Below are 20226 nucleotides of genomic sequence, written 5' to 3' on the forward strand. Positions count from 1 at the left end.
TTCTTCTCATCTCCTCTCCTCTGCAGTAATCTACTTATCCACTTATCCTACCTTTTCCTTCTAGTCAAAGAAATGCCCTACTTTATCTGTTTCTTTTTCTCATCGACAGCAGTTCAGATTTTTGGATATATTCAGACTTTTGGATTCCACTATATATCGGTCATGACCAATTTTTCTGTATAAGTGCTTTCTTGGCAGAAAGCAGTTAAGAAATACAGCCCTCAGAAAAGCCAAGTACTGTAAGAGTAGAAATACTCTCCTGTGCTAGGGGGATTTTTATTCCCCCAAAAGCTATTCCAGTGCTTCTAATATAGCCTGGAGAACCGCAGCAACTGAGATCTGAAGGACGTGAGATGCCAAATGTATGCAGCTCTTGCAAGCATGGTGGAAGATGAGCAGCAGGATAGTTGGTTCTAACAGGAAGGTTAAAAAGGTCATCACCTTTTAAAATACTTTCACCTCCTCCTGCAACTTGAAGAAGGCAGCTGAGAAAGAAGAAAAATGCTGACTGTGACTTCTGTGGGAATTGAACAGAGACAAAACAGAAGAAATCCATAGATTCTCTCAAAATTAGTCAAAAATGGAACTGCTATTTTAATAAATAGGTTGAAAAATAGAGGGATTAGGAGTGCATGACTTCCAGAGGCATAATGTGTATATATTCTGCACAGACATGCTGAGTAAGCAAAACTGTGCACTTAGGAATTTTTCTAACTAATGATTCTTCTCCCTGCATCTCTTCCATGATTCTGGTCAAATTTACTGGCATTCTTCATACAAATTAGAATAATTCTCAATTCAAGCACTCTGCAGCAAAGAACTGCTCTTTGAACAATGAAATTTTAGTCATCCATCGCACCCATCACACTGACCTAACAACCTTCATTACTGAACACTATTCCTGAATTTGCTCTCCTTGATATACACACTGCTCATTGCAAAGCAGCTCTAAAACAATAGAAAATGACTCATGGCGAAGTAAAAGTCCCCAGTTTTCCATTCAGCAGAGACACTCATTTCTGCTATTCCACCCTCTCCTTATCCACCCCATGCACTGGGGCATCAGCCACTCCCAACAGTTCAGAGCAGCTTCAAACACCCGCAGTAATCCCCACTGTATCTGAGCATGACAACCCAAGCTCACGGGACCAGGGACAGTTTGGAACCAAATGTTTATCTGACCCCTCACAAAGCCCCAATAAACCTTTGTGGGCACACACATTTATCCAAGCTGTGATTCCCATGCCAGTGTGGTGGTTGTGTCTAGCTCACAGTTACAGGTCCCTGTATGACAAGCTGAACTCCCTCTCTCTGGGGAAGCTGAGGGTGCACATCTTTATTAGCAACAGTCCATAAAAGTGCAGTTTAAGTTTGTAATAAGTCAGTAATAATGCAGGATCAGGCCTTTGTTTAAAAATGACATCCTAAGACCAGCAGTGCTGGGAAAACTCTGCTCTCCCCCACAGCGTGTGAGTGCCCTATAAATTACCAGGGATGACCGGGAGCAGCAGCCCCAGACAGCACCTTTGCCAAGAGTTCAGCTCTGTTACATCAGGAGCATCACCAGACTTTTCTGGATCATGATGCAGTCCTTTAGGTATATGGGCTGAGGTTAAACAACTGAGAAGTGGTGGCAGGGAAATCAAAGTCGTGAAAGGCTCTGCAGGCAGGGAAATGAGATTGCTGGAATGAAATCAGAGAAGGTATGCTGACATTTATTCAGCCTGAATTTTCCAAAGGTACTAAGTACATTCTTTCAACTGGCTGATCCCAGCAGCACTTACACTCAAGAAGGCATTAGGCTTGGCAACAGATGACATTGTTATGAACAAGTTTCCCGGTTGGGAGGGGTTGGGCTGCCCCTGCCCTGGCCCCATGGCGGGACGGTCGCCCTGTCCCCCCTCGGGGGAAAGCACAGAGCATGCATTGGCGTGTTAAAAGAGCTCTGGGAGTGCAGCCCCCCTCCTCCCAGTTTGTGCCATCGCCCAGCCTTTTGGAGGAATGGGGGGTTTTCCTGTTTAACCCCCACACCCCAGCCAGTTTGAGTAGGGAGGGAAGCTGCCCTGAAGAAAAGTTGCCTGGCAACACTTTCCTACCTCATTAAAAAGTGAAAAGGAGCTGCTCTGGCCTTGATTGCCCGGTTATTGTTCTCTGTAACTACCTCCTTCAGCAGGAATACCTCTGCTGCGACCAAGACCAATGCATATGCATTTGTATATGCAAATAAAACCGCCCCGGTGGATCTTGGGAGGGTTTTTTAGGGAAACTGCACCCCAAGACAAGAAGCTAGATTCGTCAGAGGAGAATTAGATAGTGCCCTAGCCGAGCAAGGAGTAGATGCACCCCCTAGCTTAGTTTGAAGACTCACCATGACCTATGAGGAGTCTGAATGGAATGGGAACCAGCCAGCTTAAGCGACACAGACAGACAACGGGAAACTCTCAAAGGTTTTCCCTGAGGGTAAAGAGCTGACTCTGCACTCCAGTGGCAGACCCCCCCACACTGCTCTGCCTTCTGATGGTTGACCAGAGAGAACTCCCAGCTGTTCCTATGGGAACAAGGACTTGGCATCTACTGTTTCCAGTGGAATGATAAACTGGGACAGCACCTGCTCCTTTGGATGGCTGCACCAGCGTGGAAAACTCCGATTGGACTCTGCAATCCTACTGATGACTTTAAAATGAGCTGATCACTTTAATAAAGAGCTGAATATTAATAAAGGCATATGCCCTGTTCTTTTCAACATCATATTTTTGCTTTAATGTTTTCCTAACATTATGGAAAAAAAGCAAGATCCACTATAAGAGTTCTAAAGGCCACTTTTCTTGTGACACGAGACTGTGTTCTAATAATCAGAATCCTGAGGGGAAACATGGCTGTGCACTGACCAGAGGGAACAGTGAGGTACTTCATGCTTAGGCCATTGACATGCTAATTAGTGGACATTAACTACTCCTAACTTCTGTAAATTAATCATCATTTACACCTACACATGTTCAAGCAGTTTTTCCTTGCTGGGACCAAGAACCTTCACACCTGCTCAATTTTCAAGGTTAGAAACAATACATTTGTTTGTAACAGAAAGGAGAGCCAAGATTATATTGACTAGTTCATGGGGATCAGTCACTAATATTTACTACCAGATTTTTTATTGTGGATAATTTTAATTGCAGTCAGTTGAAAATCCAGTGGGTAACTGGTAATATGAACTCTCAGGGTGAAAAATCAAGAACACAGGAAAAAGCTGGAAGTTTGTTACACGCATTTTTTTTTTTTAATTAATTTCGTTTGTATTCTGGAATTCTGCACAATGATTTGATTAGAGCAAAAACCAGAAAAGCCAGAACTCCAGCATTATTGGCTGCAAACGTCTGGTCAGAACTGCCAGTGCCCATTACATTTAGGAGCAGAACAAAAGGCAAGAAAGAGTTCTGGCCAGCTCCAAGCTCCGAGAAACCCTCTGCAGAAGCCTGACTATGGTGGGAAGGGGACACACGGCACCAACTCCCACATCGGCTCCATGGAGAATGGAGCTGGCGCTGCCAACAAGGGCTTCTCATTCTTTCCTCCCTCCTCTTCCCGCATCTGTTTTGGCTGCACCTTGCACAAGGAACCCAAGTGATGTCACCTGCCTGATCAGGCCCTCTGGAACTCACTGCTGGAGCCACAGACACTGCCCAGCACAGCCAGCTCAGCACCAGGGGGCACGAGGAACCGTCCCACCCACTCCGGCTGCCACCCCCTCCCAGCCTTCCGGAGCAGTGCCAGGCAACACGACTGAGACATTTCAGAGAGATCAGGTCCTACAGGGGGACAGAGATGCATCTATTCCATGGGAAAGTATTTCACATGCTTACTTACAGGCTGGTGAAAGTTGGGCAGTTGGTTAATTACACTGAATTCACAGGATTTACAAGCTTAGACAGCCAAGCAACCAAAGCCCTTACAGAAACTCTTCTCTCCCTCCTCTTTTTAATTGAACCTTAGTTAAGGAATAACAAAATACCGAAACCCCAGCAAAATGCAATGCTAATTCCCTAAGGAGAAAACACTGCGAGGCTTACTGGGGGGATGGCAAGAGCAAGAGTAAATTGATTTCAGTTCTCTCACTAAATATAAAGCAGGTAAGGTTTGCTTTCTTTTAAGACATTTGCATTGGGGCACTGCTGCAAGGCCAAAAAGATATTAAAAAATGGTGACATCAGACCAAAACAAATCTCTTAAGACCAGTTCCCACAGTGCAATGGTTCCTGGAAGGTTTTCCCTACTCAGCCAGCGTGCCATTCCCCACGTTTGCAAACAGCAACAAAAAAATTGTATTTCACTTGCTCAGTTAAGATCAGGTATTTTTACACAGTAAATTAAAAACATTTAATAGACTTCAAATAACGTCACCACAAATTAACTGATTACTGAATATCTGTTTTTCATACTTCATGTGTAACTAAACCCTTTCAGAAATTGCTTGTATCCAACGTCACATCAGAGCCAAGGCAACCGCTCGAAAATGGAAATGTAATTTATTTCATTATGCAATTTTTATGCACAGAGTTGGCTCACAAAAGCATATTTAGGCTCTGGATAACATCCAAGCTAATAATTAATTATATTTTCAACTACTTGCAGTGTAATTCCTAATATTTCCCATTTTACCTGCTCTTTTTTTAATGCTGTATGTGTGACTGCACATGACTGACTGGTGAAGCAAAAGGGGCAGAAACAACGAGAGACACTGACTATTCGACAGACACATGGTATGAGACAGGAATAATCACAGAGTTGGCATCAGATTTGTTTTCTAAAATTAATGATCAGAAGATTAGTTGTAAAATAAAACAACTTTGAGGTGCTTGCTGAATGATAATCCCACAGTACTGTTCATCCTGGAATCAAGAGAAAATCCTCAGCATACTTCCAAATGCAATTCAATAGAGTAAGCAGATATTCAGTACATAACCCTCTCACTGCCAGAGAACCAGCAAAGCCTGCCTGTGCTAAGGGGTACAAGCCCCAGGAACAGCAGGAAAACACAGATGGATCTGCAGGTTTTCCTTCCCCAATGGCTGCCACGCAAATAGAAGCAACCTTTTGGGAGCACAGACTGTCTTTCCAGATGCACAACCGTCCTGAGCACATCCCCTTCCCTTGGCAGCACTCCCGCACAACTCTCCCACACAGGCACGGTCAGACAGAGCTCAGTGTACAGCTCAGAGGGGTTTGGGTCTTCCCATTTCCACAGGGATGAATGACAGCACTTGAGACAAAGCTGACAATCATGTCAGGCCATGGACATTCAGAGCTGAATCTCTCTCTCACTGAAAATAAAACTCCCACCTTACAACAAAGTTGTAAACATTATTTTCTAGAATCCATAAAATACAGCCTAGAAGTTGTTATTTCCAACCCAGGCTGAAACGGAAGCTGCAGCTTTCCACCAAAGCACTGACAGCTCTGGACTCACACCACAACACACAGTGCAACTTTTATTTTATTTGAACAACTCATCTCATTCCTTTGCCTTTAGCTCTAGAAACTTCCCCCACACACTTTTTAAATTTTTTTCATTCCTTTTTTTTGGGGGTTAGATTTGCTTCTTTTTCACTTATATAATTTTTTCCCATAAGTTGCTAAAAAACCTTAATGACAGCGCTTAACCAAAACAAAGAAAGTGGCCAAAGGAGATGGCAACACAAGGCTACACCTATTGTTCTGGGTCTGCGGGAGTTTCCCTTGGGGGGGGGGGGGAGATAATGTGAGCTTTGGGAAAGGTAAAAGACAGAGCTGGGGGGCAGTTGCTCTCTCTTGCTCTCAGCATCGGGGAGGACAGTTAAGCTGCCACTCGCTGCAAGAAGAGTTCACGGCCATCACTTAGTCTGGGCCTGGGAAATCTTCCGTCATCTGCTCGTGTACCCAGGAATTCTGAGCTCACTTTCTCCGGCCCTCCCCCCACCGCCCCTGTTTCTTCGGAGCTTTGAGGCTTTCCTGCTACTCTGTAGCCCTGCACTGCCCAGCCCTGCCAGGACACCCCTGCTGCTCCAGCTACCAGCGCAGTGCATCTGATCTCATCCACCAGCCCGGGACTTTCCACCCTTCCAGCTTGGCCTCTCGGAGTCCTGCAGGGGCACCGAGATCAAACTGCCCCGGGCTTTTGTGAAGGAAAGCCCTCAAGGTTCCTGGTTCTGTTTATCATTAATGCTGTAGTTGTTGTTTGTTTGTTTTGTCATATATACTAGTAAAGAACTGTTATTCCTATCCCCATACCTCTGCCTGAAAGCCCCTTTAATTTTCTAAATTAGAATAATTTGGAGGGAGAGGATTTGAATTCTCCATCTCTAGGGAGGTCCTGCCCCCTTCCTAGCACCAACCTGTCTTTCAAACTAGGACACTTTTGGAGACAAAAATCCGGCTCGTCATCGTGCTGATTTATTTTTCTGTACATAACTGCTGAGTTTTGGAAGCTCCTAATGCCATCCTGGTAGATGAAAAGATGAAAAGATAAGAGCATGGGACTATGGGAATACACAAGACAGAGTCAAACAAACTTGATTAGCATAGCTAGTTTGATAACCAAGATACCATGGCAGGAACAAACAGAACTGTGAAAATTACAGGAGATGGGATTAAACCTGCTTACGGGAAGAGAGAAGATTCAATCAACTTCTGCAAGCAAAGAATTGTTGTAAAATGCATGAGTTTTCTGTGTGATTGTCTTGGTTTGAAAGACAGGTACTGCTAGGGAGGGGCAGGACCTCCCTAGAGATGGAGAATTCAAATCTCCTCCCTCCAAATTATTCTAATTTAAAAAATTAAAGGGGCTTTCAGGCAGAGGTATGGGGATAGGAATAACAGTTCTTTACTAGTATATATGACAAAACAACAAACAAACAACAACTACAGCATTAGTAATAAACAGAACCAAGAACCTTGAGGGCTTTCTTTCACAAAAAGCCTGGGGCAGTTTGATCTCAGTGGCCCTGCAGGACTCTGAGAGGCTGAGCTGGAATGGGGGAAAGTCCCGGGCTGGTGGATGAGATGAGGAGCTCTGCGCTGGTAGCTGGAATGGCAGGGGGTGTCCCGGCAGGGCTGGGCAGTGCAGGGCTACAGAGTAGCAGGAGAGCCTCAAAACTCCGAAGAAGCATCGGTGGTGGGGGGAGGGCTGGAAAAAATGAGGTCAGGATTCCCGGGTACACAAGCCGATGACAGTAGATTTCCCAGGACGAGGCAGAGGCAGAGTGATTGCCGTGAACTCTTCCTGCAGCAAGGGGCAGCTTGACTGTCTCCCTCGATGCTGAGAGCAAGAGTGCCCCTCCTCCCCCAGCTCTGTCTTTTTACTTTTCCCAAATCTGGTGTTATCTCTCCCCTCTGAGGGACACTCCCAGAGACTTAAAAACAATAGGTGTAGCCTTGTGCTGCCATATCCTTCAACTAGTCTCTTTGTTCTGGCTAAGTACGGTCATTAGGGTTTCTTAGAAACTTATGGGAAAAAATTCTGTAAGTGAAAAAAGAGGCAAATCTAACCCCCAACAGTGATTTTTAACCTGATTATTGTAGTAGAAATTATTAATCTGTTTGAAATAGTATATAAGCTTTTGGGAAACCTGAGTAAAATCGAATTCTGATCACTGAATCAGTCTTTCCATCTCTCAATCATTGCCAATATGGGACTTCAGATGAAGAGATGCAGTAATATATTTTACAATGAGATTTAATCTGGAAACTAACTAAACAAGGTAGATTTGGCTTTGGAATAGCTGCTGAACTAAAAACTTCAGTTCATGTGCCGAACTTCTGTTCTGTTTATGTGTACAAAACATGCACATTCTGAAACTCATCATTACTTGACAGCTTTTCTCAAATAGAAAAGCAGCAGAACAGCACAAAAAGTAATCAACACTCTGGTTTCTTATTTGTAATTTTCTATGGCTAGATCTGCACCAAGGCAGCTCTGGCTGGCACCTGCAGCATTAAACCTGTCACCATTTTCATTATAAATTCTCCACTTCAGAGATTGCTGTGTACCCAAACTCACAGATTTTCCATGCAGGAACTAAGAGTTTATTATGTCTATTTTAAAAAGTGATACTATTTCCATCTCTGCTGCTCCAAGTTTTATTCTGATTTCTTCACTGAGAAATACCAATAGATACAGTTTTCAGGGAGAAAAAGAAAAATGCCTGACACAAAATTCAGAATCCCAGGGAGCTCTGGGAATGTGGAGGGATGAGGTAAAAAGACAGCACTGCCAACTCTTGACTCTGAAAACTTGACTAAAAATTGCAGATGGGTTTCTTAATTCTGCAAGCTAATTTACACTACTGGCCATAAATTATTTGTCCTTCACCCACAGGGGGGAAGAAAAAAAGCAAAATTTATTCAGGTCCTGGGTACTTCCTGCCTTGAAAACTAGCTCCTGCTCTGCCCAGGTTTGAGCATGCCCACCTGCCCTTCCCCAACAGCCAGAGTGCTTCAGAACAGGCCTGCAAGCTGATGGGCACTGCAGTTAAGAAGGGGGGCAGGTGATTTCTTATTGAGAAGAACTGATTTTGTCCTTAACAGAAAAGCTAAAGAGACCCAAGGAATGGAATTCATCATCCTCTACCTGCAGCTGTCAAAAAAGTCCATATCTGCAGACAGCAGAGGCTTTCCAGATGGCCATCTGTACTCCTTGCAGAACAAGTGGAGAGCCAGGAAATTCACAGCACTATTCATTTGAACCATTTAAACCTCCAGCTAAGGCCACATGAATTATTTTCTAGAAATGCCTGTTAGAGTCCAGGTAGCAACCCCTGAAGTAGGATGGCAAACTCAGACATGTGTAATGCAGAAGGAAAAGCCCTTGAGCTGCATCAGCCCTGTGCAGCTCTGAGGAGAAAGCAGCCTCTGGAAGGTGCCCAGCACCTGCCACACACCTGCCTCCCAAGAATGCCAGAGTGCAGGGAGCTGTACCAATCCAGCTGGCCTGAAAGGGACACACTGACCTGTCCAGAAGGAAGACCTGGAATACTGCATCCAGGTTAGGGTTCTCAGCCAAAGAAAGATGTGCACCTGTTGGAGTGGGTCCAGAGGCCACGGAGCTGCTCCCAGGACTGGAGCCCTTCTGTTCTGCAGTCAGGCTGGGAGGGCTGGGGTTGTTCACCTGGAAAGGAGAAGGCTCCAGGGAGACCTCAGAGCCCCTTCCAGTGCCCAAAGAGGGCCTACAGAAAGCTGGCAAAGCAACTTTTTGCAGAGGCACACAGTGATAGGGGCAAGGGGAGATGGTTTTAAACTAAAAGGGGAGAGATCTAGATCAGATATTAGGAAGAAATTCTCTACTCAGAGCGTGGTGAGACTGGCACAGGGTGCCCAGAGAAGCTGTGGCTGCCCCACCCCTGGAAGCATCCAAGGCCAGGTTGGACAGGGCTTGGGCCTACCTGGATAGTGGAAGGTGTCCCTGCCCATGGCAGGATGAACTTTAAAGTCCCTTCCAACCCAAATTATCCCGATTCTCTGCAAGTCTCCAATGTCCAGATTGCTTTCATTCCGCATGTCAGATCCTAATGGAGTAACTGCTGCTTCCACTATTATCCACATGGAAACAGGCCAGGCACGTAAGCAGTTATATACAAGCTCCTTAGGAACAGGATTTTTCCCATTTTTGTCTATTTATTCCTTGGACTTAGCAGACATTTAGACTTGAGGTTCAGGAACTATATGGAAACCCATACCAACTCAACTCCTAAAAATGTACCAGTGTGGGGCCAGTGTCTTTGGACATCAGGAGATGAATGATTTAAATGAAGAGCTGAACACTGTTGGTGACTGAGCACGAGAGTGGCACAGGCAAGAAGGGCAATGCTAGAGGAGAAAACCAAGATCCCTCCCTGAACTGCATTAACTACCTAATAACAGTCATGTCTGGTCATGGTGATTTTAAGGGGCAAAAATCCCTTTTTGTTTTATTGAATCAATGAAGATTCCCATCAGTTTTCCTTGTGCTGATCAGCAACACACAAAGCATTTGGTGCCCTGCAAAAACTCAGGAAAGAGCCAGAGCTTACTCTGAAACATCAATGCTTATTTATCTTTAATCACACTGTTCACTTTATGGACTAAAGTAGAAAAACAGACTATTAACCTGGAACTGAATTTCATACCAACCAAAATGTATCTCCTATTTTGCAAACGACACTGGTGGAAAAACTTGAACAATGTTGTTCCTCCACTGCCCTTTCAATTGTCCTTAGAGGCAGCACTTAAAAAATTATGCTGAGCACAGGGCCAGCACAGCCATGTGCTGCCTCATCACTCCAGTTGGACGAGCCATGGGCTGGAACTGCTTGTTAAGGAATTCTTCTTTTCCAACCCACTGGATCTGAGACAGACAAGAAGTTGGAAACACATGGATAAGGACAGAGAATGCTATCCCCAAGGCTTCAATATCATAGACTATGAATATCTTGGAGCATAGCATGTCAGAAGCCTTTGATCCAAATCAGGCTAACAGTAAACACCAACATATGAATGAGTTATTAGGCATGTTTTCCCTTTTATTTGCTGATATTGTCATGATCACATCTGTTTCCTGACTACATAGCTGATGGGTCAGCTAGTTGCCTTTTCTGCCGGAAAAAAAAATCTGTAGGCATTCCTGAATAGAACTTCCTGTAGAGCTGATGTCAATCACAGTCCAACCAAGGCAGAAATCCTGCAGGAGGCTTTCCCTATGCAAGAAAGGTCTACAGAAGCGCTGAGTTCTTTAGACAGACATTTCTAATCCCGGATAGAACAGAAACACGCATCTTTTATGTAGATGACAACATTAGCTATATTGTGTGAGTAACATAGTATACTGGATACCATAAAACTGGCCCCAGCAGTTCCTCTAAAGTCCATCAGCAAACCCACTGACCTACTTTCTCTTAGGTCAAACTCACAAATAAACAAACCCCAATATTCTGATAATAAACTGATTCCACTCACAAGTCTCACAATGAGATAGAAAAGAGGATGGTTCCAGGTTTAAAACTTGCCTTGTAGCAGTGATTTTCTGCATGGATTGCTATCTATTCTTTCCAAAGTTTTGCCCTGGTAGAAATCTTTTCCAAACCACAGGATGTCACAAGGGAACAAAGGGGTTACCAGCAACCTTTTTGTGCTGAAGGGGTGTCACTGAAACCAAGAAAAATGGGGAATGGAATGAAAGGACTAAGGAACAATCCATCCCCTCTAGAAAAATAAACTGTCAAAATCCACTGTGCATTAGAATACATTATGATATGACTGAAAAAGAGTAAATGTTTTTCCTCTTCTCCATTGCAGTCCTGTAATTGTCAGTGGCTCATTACCAATTTTAGAGGACTCCAACAAACACAGCCTTTCCCCTGCACAGCTTTGTTAACAGCAGTTGGCTCTGCTATGGGTGATAAAAATGACCCATGACCATCACTGACACATCTCAAGTCAAGCAAGGCATGTCTGGCGATGCCACAGCCCTTGGGAGTGGAAGAGCCTGGGAGCAGCACTTACAGTACCTTAATTCCACTGAGTGCTACATTACTCAGGTGAATTTTTTAACCACTTCTATGGAGTCTGCATGAAAGCCATCATGTGCATTGCACATGTTCACCCAACTCTGCTCCCACTTGGATAGAAAGGAAGTGTTGCCAGAGCAGTGTTTTAGCCAGAGTTCAGTCACTCAGTCCCTGGTTTGCCATGTGGCAGCTAGGATGAGGCAGCCGCCTTTGGTGCCCCCATGCCGGTCTGCTAGGCACCCTGCAATGCAGCACTCTGGCCTTTGTGACTGATGAACTGCCTTTAGCATAGGATCCCAGGATGGAGTGTGTTGCAAGGGATTATCTTGTTTCAACCCTCTGCCATGGGCAGGGATACCTTCCACAAAAGGAAGATTCCCTTCCCCTTATCTGAGCTTGCTCTTTTTAGTTTATGCATCCCAATCCCAGCTGGTATCTCCGGAGCATAAATAGATTCTCTGTACTTTCGTAACAATATTTATTCTAAAATGACTTCTAAGAAAGGAGAGGAAGAGCTGAGCTGTGAGAAATGCAGGCTTGCAGAATCCAGAGGTGCCGCTTCTGTTTCTTTACTAAATATAATTAAGTCCTACTCCTGCAACACTTTGTTAGGGCACTTTGTATTTTGCTCACAAAGATGCCTTTATCAGCTCTCCCCAACAGTTGTCCAGTACATTTTTGAAGTGTTTCCTACAAATCCAGCTCTGCACTCACAGCCCCCAACGATAAACAACAGCAGTATGTGGGATATGCACAGTGCCCAGACATTCTATTGCATGGCATATAAAATATCAGAGCAGGCAAAAGAATTTGCAACAAGGCGTCCAAATAAAATTTTTCACAGTTTGACATGAGCTCAGCCTTTAATTAATATTTTACTCTGTCTGGTAATGAAAGACATCCTGCCTGCCCCAAAGCACTTGTCTAAAAGAGCAGATATTTGAAAGGTCACAATCACTCGGAGCAGCAGGACTGCAGACGCCTGCTCGGATGTTTGCTCTGAGATAAATCAGGCTGCAGCAGCTGCTGCTCCCAGCCCCAGCCCTATATCAATCACATACACATAAACTTCTTGCACTGGGACACACCACAATTATTTTTTTTTCACACTATCAACTATAGTCCATGGCAACTTCTCCCCTCAGCTTAAGAGATGAGATATTTCAGGCACTCCCTTTACTCACATCACAGATCTTTCAAACAAACTTCTGTGGGACAGATTAAAAATGGCACCTTAACAAGGAGCATTCTGTGGTCAAAAAATGCAACAAAACTTGCACCAAAATGCTTCCATTCCCCACACTTCCCATGGCATCCTACCCAGTCTGTCATCTCTACCCACAGTATTTCCAGATTTACTACAATGATGAGAAACACCACAGAAAAGGTTCAATTAGTTCTTTTCCTTTGAGAGTTTCTGCCCTGCAGGATGCAGTGCCATGTGGGCTGAGCACCTCTGTGCCTGCCATGCTGCACAGCTGCCTCAATCTGTTCCTCATGGTCACTCAAACCAAGAGCACAGAGGAACAAATTTCCTCATTCTCCTCTGGGAACACTGAAGCATGTCTTTGGGATGGAAATTGTTACTACAGGGGGGATGAAAGCAGGGACTTTGAGGGGGAGATCTGTTAGGAAAATGAGAACTGCTGCACAGACCCCAGGGCACATCTCTGCAAACCTCTGCTACCTCTGTGCTAGGTCTGACATCCCACAGCTACTTATAGAACTGGCTATGGTGGGTCTCCCTGAACAGCTGATCTTGGAAAGGACCAAGGGATAATAAAGAGGAAAGGGAAAATCAGACACTCTTTTCTGCTCCCTTACGTGTCCTGGAACCAAACCTGTACCAGCAAGAGATTTCCTTTTATTTTACTCTTTGAAGAGCTCCAAAGTAGGTTGCAAAAACAGAGCCCATAAACTTTTCCACGGGAAAGCTGCAGAGTCACCCCTGGCCTTGCTGTAGGGAGCAGCTGTCTCTGTGCTGCATTTCAGTGCCTGACAGCACAGGAGCCATGGAGCCTGAAATCTCAGCGACCATGCCACAGCTGGAGCCACAGCTCACTATGCTAAATACAGCATCCCTGAGCTGGAAACTCAAGTGGGCCATGTTGGATTGCATAGCAAAGCAATTTAAGCAAATGACTGATCTAAACTCTTCAGTTTCGTTCCTACTTTGGGCTTTGAAAAAGTGGCTGAAAAACATCAACCATCAGTCCTCATCCACTGTAACAAAGTAAACCCAGAAGATTCATTTTGCCATCAAGGCAAATCCAAACAACAAGACTTAACTGAGCTGTGCCGAGCCACTTGAACTTGGACTTGGATCAGGACTTGTGGCATACAAAAAGCATGACATGTTTTTCACTTCCATAAGGAGGAAAGAAAAATTACTATATCAAAGATTATTTTTTCCCCAGACTTCTTGGTACCTTAACTAAGTCAGTATTTTGATTGAAATGACCCTAAGATTCCCACAGTCTTAACAATTATTTCATTACAATACACATTTTTAATGTGTGTAGAAGTACACGTGTGTCCATTACACTTAGAAAGTGCCAAAGTATTTGTTTTTAAAACCAGAGTGCATGAAGAGTTCTTCATGCAGCAAGGTCTCAGCCAACTAAACTAACAGGAACATTTAATTTGCTATTTGAATGCTGTGATTTTAAAAAATCTTTCCAGCTGACGTAACAGTGAATTAAGAAACATGTGACAGTAAGATCTGAAAACATTACACTGGATGTAATCATAACTGAGAGCGAAGATACATTAGATCAGAAATAAAGATGATTTGTGGCTTGCTGCACAGAAAGGCAGAACATTTCAGCACTACCAATGGCAGTGCTGCAGTTGGCTCCAGTCTGGCAGCCTTTGTCAGGCAGTCTGTGTTTTACCAGCACACATACTTTACCAGCACAGCACACTCAGCATCATACTTACTGTAGTGCCGGCTGCCGTAGAACCAGGGGTACCAGGACCCTCCTTACCAACAGCCTGACTTTGTTCTTCAGGCTCACGCGTGACAAGAATCCTGAAGTGCTGCAGCCTCATGTTTTGATCTGGTCTGATTTTAAACAAGCATTCCTGCCCTTGAGGCATCTGCTCTACTGAATTGTTTCTAGGTATTTCTGCCCTGTTCCTGCTGTTTCCAGGCAGTTCCAAATTCAGCCCATCACCTGTGGGGCTAATTCCTTCTGCTGGTGGCTGGATAGGGTAGGAAGTACTCCTTTCCAGCCGTATCCGAGGGTACCTGACCAATCTGTCTCCTTTTGTTCCAGTAAAGCCAAAGTTACCTCCACCTCCTGCACCTGCACCGTTTGTCTGTGGCTGCTGTAACTGGAAAACAAAGAACTTTTTCCCTGAATTTGCTGACAGATCCGGCACATGCTGCAAGGACCAGCGCCGGGGTTCAGGGGTGGGAGCATTATTTGGAGCCTCGGGACCAAAGGGGAGTAGAGTAACTTGAGGCACATCTGCACTTGAGGCCCGATGCTGTATCCTCACACCACTTGTGTTTAAACCTGAAGCCGCTTCACTTGCTTCTTCTCGGTGGGCAGTCAGCAGAGCCTCCTCACTCTGGTTATTAGCAGGAATACTACAAAATATTCTACGGTTATAGCAAATAGTTCCATCTGTCTGCTGCCTTGACTCTTCTGTCAGCCTGGGTGAAGAACATTCAGGAGTCACCTGTGGAGTGCTCGCAGAAGAGTGGTTTTCAACAGGGGATGCATAATGCTCCCTGGAGTCTGAGAATTGACAGGGAAGTATCTCCTCTAGAGACTCCAGGGCCGTGCACTCATTGGCAGCTTTGTGCTGGAGAGAGATCTGCATGGAGGAGCTCCTGGTGGGGCGCGTGTCAATACCATTCAGCAGCTGCGGGATAAACATGGATGTGCTCCTTTTCAAGGAGCCCACTTCGTGCAAATCTCCATCGCCGCCATAATCTGCTCCGTGCCGCAAGAATGCATGAGGGCTGCTTCTCCTTGGCAAGGTGTGGAATGCCATGAAAAAGTCATCTTCTCTCTCCTGGGCAAGGATCTCTGTTTTGGGGGCCGTGTTGCTTCTCCCAGAGCCAAAATGAAACCACAGCCGATGGGCCATGGTTTTACAGAGAGGAGAAAAGGAGAGGGAGAACAGCAACAATTCGGGCACTGCCAGAAGTTAAAAACCAAAGACATAAACTCTGAGAAAAAGTGTCTCATCTGCCAAACGGTTAACACTGCAGCCTGGGAGCAACAGATAGCAGAAATAGCCCAAGCAGCAAGCAGCATTCCAGGCATGATTGGGCAGCAGTCAGCACTCCTACACACATGGTGACAGGGTAGGATGGTGGGAGTCACGTGGCCTGGTTCCCCCTCTCCAATGTAAGCATGTGAGGAGTTTTTCGTTTTTTTTTTTTTATGCCAGCAAGAGCCTGAAACAGGACCTTCCCAGCTGCTCCTTTTCCATCAGGGAGGAGTGGCCCCAGTGGGACAGCTTTCGCAGCTGAGGCAGCGAATACACTCAGCACTGATATAAATCTAAACCACATCAGATTCACAGGGTACACTTGGAGAAAGCACTTGCAGAAAAATGTAACTACAACAAAAACACTTACATTTTGTGTTAAAAGTTGAAGTCAACACCACATGCAAATGAGGAAAATTCTTTCAAGCATAACATTTTGGTGTGTTATAGCTCTGGGCTGCCATGGCAGAACAGGAATAAATACAACGCGGTTATGCTTTCAATTTTAACCATGCTCATAACACAATTAAGCAACAAACTTTTGCCTTTAAAAAGGCAACATATATATATGTTGCAGCAATATAACAACAATATAACCTGCACTCCCCTCTGAGTAACTACAAATTAAAAACAAAGCAATTGTACATATGGCAAAGATCTCTCACACAGTCAAACCAGCAGAAATGTGCAGGACAGCAAGACACAAAGCTCCTTTTGCAGATTTACCAGGCAGTACAGGAGAGGGAAGAGCAGAGCTGGGTGTTGCATGTCCATTTGTACTGGTTTCTCTCAGACCCTGCACAGAACTGCCTGCTCCTGGCTGGCCTCCAGCGAGGGAGTCAGCAGTGCCAGCACGTGTGGCACTGCCAGTACGGAGTACAGTTATACCCTCTGAGAGCAAAAAGAGCTCAGGAGAAGGACAGGCAGACAGGATACACCCGAATGTGAACCAACCACCCTAAATCAGCTCTGCTATAACAAAGATACTCAGTGCCCTGAGGGCACTCACACGTGAGGGATGTGCACACTTCTCAGCACATACCAGAAAAGAAACTCTGGTTAACCAGAAGCGCAGCTCCATCTCAGGGCCTGGACAGCTGTTCCTTGGGAGAACTGGAAAGCCTAACTCTTGTCAACAGCTCTGAAAACCTGTATGTGGCGAGTCAGTCCTCTGCCTAGACATCTGAACTCTGCTTGCAAGCAGCTTGCTTTCAAAAGCCAGAAAATTACCAATCCCAAGAGCAATGGCAGCTCCAACTGATCAAACTGCCAGCAGCTAGCACAATCTCACATTGTTTTACATGGATTATGAGACACAACAGAAAAGTGAATAGCTTCCACACAGCAATGGTCCTGGAGATTGCCTTGTAGAAGCACAGGTGTTGGTATTATTTTATCTTATTTTTCAGCTAAAACATAGTACTCAAGAACTCTGCACCCAAAATGAAGCAGCATCACATTCACTCTGTTGAGATTGGGGAACAGAAAGGCAAGGACACCTGCAGAGACAGAGTGTGCTTTGGTAATTTGGGAACAAGAAGAAGGAACAAAGTCCTCCCAAGGAAAGCCATTTAAGTATTGACAATAAGTATGTGAGAGTAAAGCTAAAATAATCAGTTCAGTGTCTCATTCTATAAACACAATCTGATGAAAACCTGCTACTCCAAACCCCTCAAAGTAGTCACCTTGCCACAGACCTCCTGCAAGGAAAGCCATGGCTCCTAACCCCAGGTGCTGCCATGGCCAGGAGGTTCCAAGCCCAAGGACAGACTGACTTTGGAGGTAGGACCACAAGGAGAATACACACAAATCAGGTCAACAATAAAAAGTGCTGAAATTGCCAGGGTAAGGCCAGTACTGCACACACAAACGTGAAAATCCAAAGTAATATGTCTGAAATGAGTATCCCAAACCTGTCATTTCCCAGCTGTCACTGCATATGAGTTTTTTCTCTAACCCACCTCCCTGTTCCTGCAGTACCTTTGCATTCCAAAGACACACGGCAGTTTGAATAGTGAAAGTGGTCATTATGATCATTATATACAAATAAATATGCTCCTGGTCAGCCCACTGCAGAGGCACAGTGCCATTGGTTCACCAATTTACTTCCTCCTGAGGAAAGATCCAGTCATTCGGCTGCCAAGTCCTTTCTCCCCAGACTACAGTTTGTGCGGTTTCCTTTGCTCTTTATTTATTAGGAAGAAAGAAAGAACCTATTTGTTGAAGACAGATGCTTCTACACCATCTTTTTAAAATGAAAATATCTTTGCAACTCTGATCCTAGTTTTCAGAACGTAAACAAGTTCAGTGAAGGTTAAATTGCCCCCAGCCCAGAAAAGGTTAATTCCTGATCTCATGAACAGAGGGATAGTGTTATGATGTTCAAAAGGCAAACCCCCAAGAGCCATCCACCAGGGTGCCAGCACACTGGCACGTTTAACCCTGGATGTACAGAGGGACACTGTCACTTTTCCCATGGATCGTAACTATAACAGAAGCTAGCAGCAATCAGATGGTGAAAGCCTCCTCCAGAAGAGCTACTGCATCAGCCAAATGCAGGCAAAGACTAAATACACTAACAACATGTGAGCAGTGTGAGGCAGAGAACTGAAAGCCAACATCATTCTGAGCATCATTCTGCTACGACCTCAAACCTTCACACATGCATTGTGCGCACAAGGTGCAGCTCTGGTAAGCACCTCTCAACGCAAGATGCAGAAGCACTAAAGGACTGGAAAGGGACGCTAAAACGATCAGACTGAAGCAGCTGCTTTATCAGCAACTAAAAAGGTCAGGACTTTATTGGTTTGAAGTGGAGAGGCCTACAGAAGGACAGAGTGAGGGTTTCGCTGCTCTGTAACAGGGCTGGGTCCGACCCAGAAGGGCACTACTTTAGTGCCCTTTTAGTCCTAAACTCAAATGGTTTTTACACATCTATTTGTGTTTCTTGGCACACTCACTGAAACAACAGACCAAAGATACCTTTAAGCTGTGTTGTATTTCCATATTTCCATCAGCTGTGGCACACAGAGCTTTGTGATTAGTTTAACACAACCAAGACAAGCACTCACCAGTCTGTTTTCATCAAACACCTCGAACAGGAGCCGATGGTTGGTTGGGTTTACCTGTGAGAAAATCCAAATATCACTGGAAATTCAGTAGCTGGACAATAACCATATCTGGGTACTAGCTCAGGCAGCAATCAAACCAGGTAAAGAGGACAGGACTAATAGGTCTGATGTAAATCTACTTGAACTGGAGCACCAGAACCTTACTGCAACTGGGAAGAGCGTGGCAGCTGACATGAAAGCTTTTATTTGCTGTGCTCAGTTACTGCATTTCCCTGGCAGAGGACCCCAGTCTCAGGCTGGACAGCCTATCAGGACTCCCTGACTGACTGACTGATTGATTGATTTACGAGGAGCAAGTGCTTTGCTGCGTTTCCTTCAGAATTTCACATTCAGGTGTTTCTGACTGTCCATTGTTCACCATCTCTAGCCCATTTAGCATGCATACCCTTGGAACACCCAACAGAAGTCTCCCCCAACACCTGAAAACAGCAAATATACCTCCAGAAAATTATTTACTTAAATTGAAGCAGAAAGACTGACAACATTTAAAAGGACAAAAAGAAATATAAAAAGAAGTCTGTCAGGAAGACAAAACAGCTGCTATTAAATGACAACAAGTTTTATAGTGTTTGATCCAGTTGATATATTTTTTTCAGAAAAGCTTTGCAAGCCAGGTTACTATGATCAGCACATTTATTAAGAAAATTTAGAAATAATTTACCACAATGCACTGATAATTCTGTGGGCTGGAGATGGACTTCCCAGTTTTGAGAAAATCACAGAACTGGGACACACAAAATAGGGTCTAAATTACTTTACAGGTCCCATTATTGCTGAGGTCTTTCAAGATGTTTAAACAGAGCATCTATGAAGTGTACCAGAGGTTTTACAGCAGTGTCGTGCATTTCCTTTTCCTGAGATTTTAGATCTGTATTACTCAGCTGCAAACCCCAGAAAAGCTGTTTGATGCACTGAACATTCCATTGGTGGCTCTCCCAGAGCTCCCATCCCAGAGGAACAATCTGCCATATCTGCCCTCAGGCACTGCTTGAAATTAATGTTTGAAATCCCCTGAAATTCTGCCTGACCTGCTTTTGTGAAAGCTTTGGCTACACTAAAAGTCAACAGTTGTTCTTTGGAAAAATATTGTCTGCAACTGAACAGCAAAGTTACTGCCCTTCACATTTCTATAATGGCAGGTTGGAAAACAGTTTCTAAGCAACCCGGAGCCAATTCCTGCTGAAACACATCCCTGCAGAAACACAACAGCAAATGTATCAGGGCAAGCAGGTCCTCAAAGTAAACATATAAACAACAAATAAAAAATAAGATTAGCTGTGCATGTTCTAATAATGATCACAAATAAAGAGAAACTTACTCTAAAGTAAAACTCTTCATTCCATTTAGGGTTCAGTGTC

The 20226-nt window shown here is 44.5% G+C and overlaps 1 protein-coding gene across 5 annotated transcripts in view; it reads right to left on the reverse strand.

Moving 5' to 3' along the window:
• Positions 1-20226, reverse strand: part of NEDD4L (NEDD4 like E3 ubiquitin protein ligase) — a 103632-nt gene that overhangs the window by 38555 nt on the left and 44851 nt on the right. For all 5 annotated transcript variants that reach the window (XM_063424559.1, XM_063424558.1, XM_063424561.1 and 2 more), the window contains exons 4-5: positions 20187-20225; positions 18809-18862 (exon numbers count right to left, since the gene is read on the reverse strand). In XM_063424559.1, the coding sequence (XP_063280629.1) occupies positions 18809-18862; positions 20187-20225 (93 nt within the window). The remainder of the gene's footprint in view (positions 1-18808; positions 18863-20186; position 20226) is intronic.

Source organism: Prinia subflava, assembly GCF_021018805.1.
Source record: "Prinia subflava isolate CZ2003 ecotype Zambia chromosome W unlocalized genomic scaffold, Cam_Psub_1.2 scaffold_33_NEW, whole genome shotgun sequence".
NCBI classification, from domain to species: Eukaryota; Metazoa; Chordata; class Aves; order Passeriformes; family Cisticolidae; genus Prinia; species Prinia subflava.